Genomic DNA, 9812 nt, shown 5'->3' with positions numbered 1-9812 from the left:
ACTATTCTGCGAGGAAGCCAAACATCATTTGCCATCGTACATTTATACAAATATCGTTTTCGACATATTCCTGTGTAATTTTTTCCCCTTTCTCTTTTCGGAACAAGACTGCGTTGAAAAAATAAACTAATAAATTGTAGTCAGTCAGCTACAGTTATGAGAGTTGGCTAGTTAGCCACTACGTAGCTGGTGTTGTGAAGACGGGCTGCAGGCAAGTAAGCAGTTTTAGCGTGCCCGGCAATTCAAACTATACGCCTTATTTAAACGCGTCCAAATAGTCTGGTCCGGAGACAAAAGGCCATCCAGTCAATACCCTGCAATGGATCCTTTTGACTATAACAGTACAGGTAAGCACGACGTCTATCTACTGTACGTGTAATTTACAGTAACATGACAGCATGCTAACATTGCAAGCAAGCTCGCTAATAGTAACTATTCATGAGTGACATTGACCCGCGGACACATGTTGAAGGGTAAATTAGACTTTTTGTTTTTTCAAACGAAACTGCTGAAACTTAACGAGTTGAGTGATTTCGAAGCAACCCAGACGCAGTCGGAAACCACCAGTCAACCAGGGTTTGATATTAGCTCATGGCGTGTTGAACAGATAAGTCGTGCTCATCTCTGCTTTGCCTACCAGCAGCAGACAGCTCATCGATAACCTCTGCTGTTGGCCTAATTCCACTAGGAAGTTATTGACATAAACATTTTGTAAGTTAGATGTCAGAAGATGAGCGTCGTTTGATGCTTTATGGTATCATTGGATCACAATGCTCTTCTTTGTTGTTATTTTGGGAAATAACCCGAATTACCTTTTGTGAGTCACTTTATATTAGTGCAGTGGCGCCTCCAGAATTTTTTCATAGGGGTGGCCAGATGGGGCCTCTTAAAATCTTGGGGTGGCCAAAACTAAAAGCTATAATTTCAGGTTTTCATTATATTATTGCAGCAAAAAGGTAGGGGAAAACTATCAGAAAGACTTAAGGACACGGCTACTGATATACTTTTGTGTATTGTGTAATATTTAAAGTTACTAATGATTTAATGTGCATAATCGTAACTGTCCAGTCAGCATTTTGAGTTCCACAACAGATAGATAGATAGATAGATTTACAGACTCAAGGTCCAAGCCACACAACACAAGGGAACGAACCATACAAAACTAAAAAACAACATAACAATAAAAGAAGGTAAACTACAGTGATACAAAAATTAGGCCATCTATTGGCCCAGTTTTAAAAGGCACCTATTCCAGTGCTTCCAGAACAGTGACAAGCAGCGAGTAGAAGTATGCAAAATGTTTGTCAGTCCCCAGACAATCACATTTTCAGAACATTTCAAACGATGAATAAAATTAAACATTAGCACCCTTAGAAGGGCCTGGAGAGTATTCACCCGAGCAGAGGCACTGCGCACCATCTACACAATAAAATCTAAACAATAATTCTGTTTTATTGTGTCATGTACAGTATATATTAGGCATAAGGTGTACATTTAACTAGGGCTGTCAAACGATTAACATCTTTAATCGAGTTAATCACAGCTTAAAAATTAATTAATCGTAATTAATCGCAATTCAAACCATCTATAAAATATGCCATATTTTTCTGTAAATTATTGTTGGAGTGGAAAGATACGACGGATATATACATTCAATATACTGTACATAAGTACTGTATTTGTTTATTATAACAATAAATCCACAAGATGGCATTAACATTATTAACATTCTTTCTGTGAAAGGGATCCATGGATAGAAAGACTTGTAATTCTTAAAGGATGAATGTGATTTTGTATATTGTGACTAAATATTGCCATTCGTGCAATTCGTGAATGAGTCGAACTGCTAATGCGTTAATTGCGCTTAATATTTTCACGTGATTAATTTAAAAAAAATAATTACCGCCCGTTAATGCGATAAATTTGACAGCCCTACATTTAACAAAACAAAATAAATGCATTCATTTGTGATGAAATGCATAACTGATGCTACAACAATCTAACGATATTCTGGCAAGTGGGGTGGCCAACCAATTTATAGGGGTGTTGTAGCACTAATAATTAGTGCTACAACAATTAATCGATTAATTCGAGTATTCGATTATAAAAAAATATTCGAATTTAGGGCTGCAGCTATTGATTATTTTAGTAGTCGATTAATCGATGAACTATTTAGTTCGATTAATCGAGTAATCGGATCGGGAACACTAAGAATTAAAATACCTGGGATGAGCCTCAAACAGTATAAAAAATAAATATATGAGGATCTATGTACAACAAAAGAACAATTGGCTAACTTACATAGCAAAAATCTGCTAACTTAAATGCTATAAAATGCTAACTTTTTTTTTTAAATGCTCTTAACAAATAGTTCAGACTCAGATTCCCACAAAAAACTGTTAAATATACAGCACCTATAAACTTAATTACGGATGCATTAAAAAAGATTTGCCCAAAAGAAAACTTTGATTACGTTGGTCTGAACAGGGAGCAGTTGGATTCAGCCATGTGAAATGAGGCAGACCAGAGGGCAGTGTATCCACCCTAATCAATAAAACTAAATGTAAACACTTTCAAAATAAATCTATAAAACGCCACTGTAATGAAACAAATACTCGAAGCAACAAAATTTAATTCGAGTATTTTTTTCTAATCGAATACTCGAGTTAGTCGATTAATCGTTGCAGCACTATTCGAATTAAATTTTGCTGCTTCGAGTATTCGTTTAATTAAAATGGCGTTGTAATGGTTTGTTTTGAAAGTCTTTGCATTTAGTTGTATTGATTTGGGTGGATACACTGCCCTCGAGTGTGCCTCGTTTCACATGGCTTAATCCAGCTGCTCCCTGTTAAGACCAACATAAGCTAAGCATAAGTTTTTGTGTGAGCTAATGTTTTTTTTTAAATGCATTTGTAATTTAGTTTATAGGTATATTTAGCCATTTTTTGTGGGCATACGTGTTTAAACAATTTATTAAGAGCATGGTAATACAAACAAAACAAAATGGCATTTTAGTAGCATTTTATAGCATTTAAGCTAGCGGACTTTTGCTATGTAAATTAGTCAATTGTTCTTTTGTTGTACATAGATCCTTATGTATTTATTTATTTATTTATTTATTTATTTTATATCGTTTGAGGCTCAGCTCAGGTATTTTAATTTATGTTCCTTATCTGATTACTCGATTATTCGAACTAAGTAGTTCATAGATTAATCGACTACTAACATAATCGATAGCTGCAGCCCTGCTTTATATACAGTACAGGACAAAAGTTTGGGCACACCTCATTCAATGCTACGCAAATGAAGGTCCCAACTCCCAACCCTATTGATCTTCTTTTCCCTAAAAAAAGCCATGCCGGCGAAGTCAAAACCATTTTAGGTGACTCCTTCTTGAACCTCATCAAGAGAATGGCAAGAGTGCGCAAAAAAAGTAATCAGAACAAAGAGTGGCTACTTTGAAGATACTAGAACAGTTGATCTTAACCTGGGTTCGATCGAACTCGAAGGGTTCGGTGAGTAAGTCTAAGGGGTTCGGCGAAGGTTAACAATACTCATACTCTAACTAAAGGCAAAGTGTCATTTTAGACTAGGTTTTGGACTGTTTTGACCCCAATTTACAGGCTTTATTCAATTTTTTTCAACTGCTAGCCCTCTTTAGTTAATGGGAGTAGAAACTGGTTTGCTCAGTGGAAGGTTGGCACTTGGTATGTAAGAAGTATAACAGACCTACAGGTAGCGTAGACCGCACAGATAATTTTTAAAAATTGCATGATTTTACACCATGAAAATAGTATGTGATGTAAAGATGGGACAATAAAAAGGGAATGATTACAGTACATTAGGGCTGCAGCTATCGAATATTTTAGTAGTCGATTAATCGATGGACGGTTAGTTCAAATAATAGAGTAATCGGATATGGTACATGAAAAATTAAAATACCTGAGCTGAGACTCAAACGGTATTTTGTAAAAAAAAAAAAAAAAAAAAAAGTGAGGATCTATGTACAACATAAGAACAATTTGCTAACTTACACAGAAAAAGTCAGCTAGCTTAGATGCTATAACATGCTACAGTTTTTTTCTTTACAATGCTCTAAACAAATGGTTTAGACACATATTCCCACAAAAAACGGCTAAATATACTTATAAATTAAATTATGAACACATTAAAAATGAATGAATAAAAAACATTAGCTCAAACAAAAGCTTATGTTGGTCTTAACAGGGAGCAGTTGGATTCAGCCATGTGAAAAGAGCCAGACCAGAGGGCAGTGTATCCCCCCTAATCAAACAAAATGCAGACACTTTCAAAATAAACCAGTACAACGCCACTTTAATTAAACGAATACTCTAAGCAACAAAATTTAATTCGAATATTTTTTTCTCATCGAATACTCGAGTTAATCGATTAATCGTTGCAGCAGTACAGTACATGAAAACAAAAAAAGGAACAGTGTGAAATGAACTGAGTTTTAATTTCATTGTCCAACGTGAAAAATCAACAGCAAAAGGAAAAATTATTTGTCATAAATTTAGAAATATTTGAACAGGAATTTAGGTAGATCATAGGTTGCTAGCTAAGCTATATCAGTTTTAAACTTGAAAACAATTAAAAAAATATAAATAAATTCCTAAAGGTTCGGTGACTACACATGTGACACTCATGGGGTTCAATATCTTTGGCAAGGTTAAGAACCACTGTATTAGAATAATATACATGTTTTTAGTTATTTCACCTTTTTTGCTAAGTACAAAATTCCACACTTCATAGTTTTACTACCTCCAGTGAGAATTTGCAATGTAAATTGTCATGAAAATCAAGAAACCGCACGAATAAGAAGGTGGGTCCAAGCTTTTAGCCTGTACTCTAAATGTTGCACAATAATGGTCAACTTAAAAACAATACCTTACCACTTCTTTTGGCCGAATGGAATGCAACAAAGTGCTGAAAACAGGTGGTGAAGTGAAAGTTTGACTCCAAAATGCTTTAAAAGATGTAAAACTATTGTTTACTTAATGTAATAACAAATCAATGTGTAATGACACATTCATCTCCAGTAACTTGAATCTCTTTACTTGACACCTATGTGTAAAGGGAAGTTAACCTACAACCCCCCCCCCCCCCCCCCAAAAAAAAACAGATAAAAACCACAAAAACAGCTTTAACTCATCGTAATGCTTAAAATGTGGTTATGATTTTACTTGCAATCTATACTTTATCATTCTCTAAAACTACCCTTATAACATCAGTTAAGGTCTGTGTGTCCACAAAAAAGTTAAAGGAAGAAGTATTAATCCTTTGCCTGCTCTCAATTTGTAAATGCATTTAAACACCAATTTTTTTGTGGTACTTGAGAGATGTACAGGGAGTCACCAGGTTCTGACGTACCGGACTTACTCGATTTTGACTTTACCACGCCAGAGTTTCGTCCGCCATTTTGTCTCCAGTCATTTTTTTTAAGTCACATAAACAGTACCTTATTTTACTTTATTACATTGACATGTTCTGTCCTCACTAAACGTGAAGTTGTTCAGCTTTACAGACAGCAAACAAGGCAATTGCGCTTTTTGAGGTTTTTTACTTCCTTTACTTTTGACAATTTGTAAAGCTGTAACACACATATGTACACTTTTGTTCAAAATGACACACATTTTAACTATAAAACACTTGACACAAAGCAATTGATGTTCAAATGTCCATCTAGTCTGTCAATATGTAAATTTAGTAGATTAAATTACGCTTATTTTCCTAACAAACGCTAGCTAGCTTAAACGCTACGAATGCTAAGGTATTTACAATTCTCATTGCAAATTACTCACACGTAACCACAAATTGTAGCTGTAAATTTAATTACAAATGCATACACAGACAAATATTAGCTGAAACAACTTACAGCTTTATGTGAGCCAAACCAGAGCGCAGCAATCCTTTATCCATGTCAGATGTCTGAGTCTGCTTCTCAGTCATACAAGGCGACAGTCCAGCCAGACCCAACACTGCCACCAGAGCGCAGTATATCCTCCATCATTAAACAAAATACAATACTTTTGGACTTTTTGGATAGTTATTTTGAGATTTAGGGGTAGTTAACGTGTTGATTCCGACTTACGTGGAAATTTGGGTTACGTCGCCAGCGTAGGAGCGGAACGTAACCTCGGGACTACCTGTAGTTACCCATACCATTTCCAATGACTGCTTTTTTTAAATTTGCTTCTTCTTTATTGGGATTACACATTACACGCCCCTTATCTGTTTTAGGATGAGAGTATGAAGACAATACCGATGCTTATGTGTCAAAATGTGCATTAAAGCGCTCCAGTTACATATTAAACCTTAGTTTTAGTGCTGCAACGATTAATCGATTAAGTTGAGTATTCGATTAGGAAAAAAAGATTCGAATTAAATTTTGCTGCTTCGTTTATTCGTTTAATTAAAGCTGGGTTGTAATGGTTCATTTTGAAAGTGTTTGCATTTAGTTTTATTGATTTGGCTAGATAAACTAACTGCCCTCTGGTCTGCCTCCTTTCACATGGCTGAATCCAGCTGCTCCCTGTTAAGACCAACATAAGCTAAGTTGTTGTTTGAGCTAATGTTTTTTTTAATGCATTCGGAATTTAGTTTTTTTGTGGGAATGTGTGTCTGAACGATTTGTTAAGAGCATTGTAAAGAAGAAAAAAAGAAAAACATTAGCATTTTATAGCATTTAAGCTAACGGACTTTTGCTATATAAGTTAGCCAATTGTTCTTTTGTTGTACATTGATCGTCATTTATATTTTTATACCATTTGAGGCTCAGCTCAGGTATTTTAATTTTTCATGTTCGTTATCCGATTACTCGATTATTCGAACTAACTAGTTTATCGATTAATCGTCTACTAAAATAATCGATAGCTGCATCCCTACTTAGTTTGATGTCACATATGTCACATAGTCACATTCGTTACTGGCCAGACATCATTATTCGATTTAGGTTATCAAATGGATTGGGTGCATGTGTTACTACATTGACTAATATTGAATTAGGAAACTAAACATGACCGCTTTTGTTCAGAAAATGAGTAGTGAGGGAAAAAACCCTTCCAAAGAATTTGATGTATTGACAAGACAAGGCACGTTTTGTGCCACTGTCACAATGCAATGCAGGTTTGTAAGAATGCATGCGTTTGTATCTTTGGTAGCATGTGACATGAGCAGATAATACATTCCCATTGCATTCTTAGTATGATTAGTATGATGCCCGTAGAACTGTTTTGGAGAAAAAACGTCCAAGTCACTATATCAGCGGCACATACACTATGTACAGTTATGAACACATGCAAAGTAACAGGAAATTGTACTGCAAGATGTTCGATCATAGGAAGCTGAGGTTGTGCTTTATGAAATCAGATGGCTTCACAAAACACATGCGATCTGTGTCAATCTAAAAGAAACAAAGACAATTCTGCCATGACTGGCTCCCCACAAAAAAATGGAGAAATTTTGGTGCGGATGCAGAGAAAGGTACAGATACAGTACAGAAAATACTGTAGTTTTCAGCCAACAAGTTCTTATGAAAAGTTTGAAGGCAATTCCTAAGCATTCGTTCCCTGACTGCAGTTAGATAGGCAGTGACAACTTGACAGGTAAGGTAAGAGTTGTTTGTGTAACAACGTTTTCCACAAGGGAATAAAAGAAGGGCAAACAACAATAAAACAAGAATGTGATCCTTAGGCAGGCCAACCAAAGTTAATGCGGCAAAAGGCAAAACCATTTTCAGACACTCATATTTCACAACAGCTTTCATTTCCTATTGTAAATCATGTTACTTCCTTGTTTCCATCTGCTGCAGAGCGAGCCAGCCTACCAAGAAACATGATTGAGAACAGCATGTTTGAAGAAGAGCCTGACATTGTGGACCTGGCCAGAGACTCAACAGCATATCCAGTACATTCCTCGCATTTTAACCTACTATATGGCATTAATCAAAATTTAGCCACTTTAACGCGTTATGGTGCACTAATTTAGCTGCCAGTGATGGTGCTAGACTCCCAAACCATTTTGACTAGGAGAGCTGCAAGCAATCATTTGCTATCAGCCTCTCTTAGTCAAAATGGATTGGGCGTCTAGCTCCGTCAAAGGCACTGGAAGATGAGCATTCACACCCAGTCTTCCAACTTTAAATGCATTTAATGTCTATCGTTGTCAATGGCAGACAATGAGTTAAATACAATGAAAAAAAAAATCCAAGCAAAATTAGAGTGTTATTGGGGGCCATAACCAAAGTCTATTTATGTTTTTATTAGTGCTGTCAAATTTATCACGTTAACGGGTGGTAATTAATTTTTTAATTAATCACGTTAAAATATTTGACGCAATTAACGCATGCGGGGAATGACCCGCTCATGCATTGCATCAAACAGATTATAATAATTATTATTATTATTATTTTTTTTTTTTTGCACATTGAGAGCTAGGAGGCAGCAAAATGCGAGTGGACACAGGCGTTCATTGGACCGCGCCGTTTGTTGGCATAAGCTTTGCAACTCTTTCACAACAAACATAACTATTGTGGCGAGCGACAGAGGGAAGAATGACAGGAGATGATCTTTTTCTTAATACACTGCATTGAACACAACGCAGAACATATACTATTTGCAGCCACCACTGACAGTCATGGTTGCCCAACTTCCCATCATGCATTTGGGCGGAACAGTTAAGTCGCTACAGTATCATTTAGTGAAAGCACAACAAAAATAATATTCCTATCTCTCAAAAAAAATAATGTTCACAAAAAGAAAAGCGCTTATTGCAAAGAGAACTGGCATTCCCAATCAAAATAGCTATGCAAAATACACATAAAACTTACTCAGACTTTGGTCAAACTGTTTAGCTCAACAAATACACTAGATGGCAATATTTAGTCACAATATACAAACTATCAGTGGTCTCGTACGTTGTGAAGTCAACACTCAAATGAACGTAAGGTACAATGAACCCGGAAACTACGGTGTCAGTCGAGGGGCAAAACGCACTCGTTGGCTAGATCTCTAATTAATTTAAAACTCTCCATTGGCACCTTGTGGTGTATTTTAATCACTACCTTACGTAGTTAAAGACACTGTGGAAGAACGGCAGCCATGTGACGTCCCGTTTGGCGACGTCAACAATGGCGAGCTATTAGGTTTTTTTTAATTGAAAATTTAACAAATTTTATTAAAACGAAAACATTAAGAGAGTTTTTTTTTTTTTTTTTTTTTATAAAATAAACATAACTTGTACTCACATTTATCTTTTAAGAACTACAAGTCTTTCTATCCGCGGATCCCTTTAACAGAAAGAATGTTAATAATGTTAATTCTATCTTTTGGATTTATTGTTATAATAAACAAACACAGTACTTATGTACAGTATGTTGAATGTACTGTATATATCCGTCTTGTGTCTTATCTTTCCATTCCAACGATAATTTACAGAAAAATATGGCATATTTTAGAGATGGTTTGGATTGCAATTAATTACGATTAATTAATTTTTAAGCTGTGATCAACTCGATTAAAAATGTTAATTGTTTGATAGCCCTAGTTTTTATTCATTTAATTCTTTTTTAAATTCATTATCGATTACTGTAATATATAAAAATAATGATTAATAAATAAAAAAAATAATATGATTGTGAACTCTCTCCACATATGTGGACATTACGCTTTGGGTCATGTATGCCACACTTGTATACAAAATGTTAAGATTGAGGCTAGACATGTGCTGATCAACGTTTCAATGTATACCGTGGTATGAAAACATCAAGGTTTCAAAACCGCAAACATTTTCCG

At 35.4% G+C, this 9812-nt stretch overlaps 1 protein-coding gene across 1 annotated transcript in view; it reads left to right on the top strand.

Annotated features, from left to right (window-relative positions):
* lnpep (leucyl/cystinyl aminopeptidase) overlaps positions 1-9812 on the top strand; it is a 52205-nt gene continuing 42393 nt past the window's right edge. Inside the window, exons 1-2 of the mRNA XM_057831495.1 lie at positions 1-347; positions 7832-7926. Coding sequence (XP_057687478.1) covers positions 320-347; positions 7832-7926 — 123 coding nt within the window. The 5' untranslated portion in view covers positions 1-319. The remainder of the gene's footprint in view (positions 348-7831; positions 7927-9812) is intronic.

The sequence above is a fragment of the Corythoichthys intestinalis genome, chromosome 3 (genome assembly GCF_030265065.1).
Source record: "Corythoichthys intestinalis isolate RoL2023-P3 chromosome 3, ASM3026506v1, whole genome shotgun sequence".
Taxonomy (NCBI): Eukaryota; Metazoa; Chordata; class Actinopteri; order Syngnathiformes; family Syngnathidae; genus Corythoichthys; species Corythoichthys intestinalis.
The sequence above is the reverse complement of the archived record's forward strand: the minus strand, read 5'-3'. Positions and strand labels throughout refer to the sequence as shown.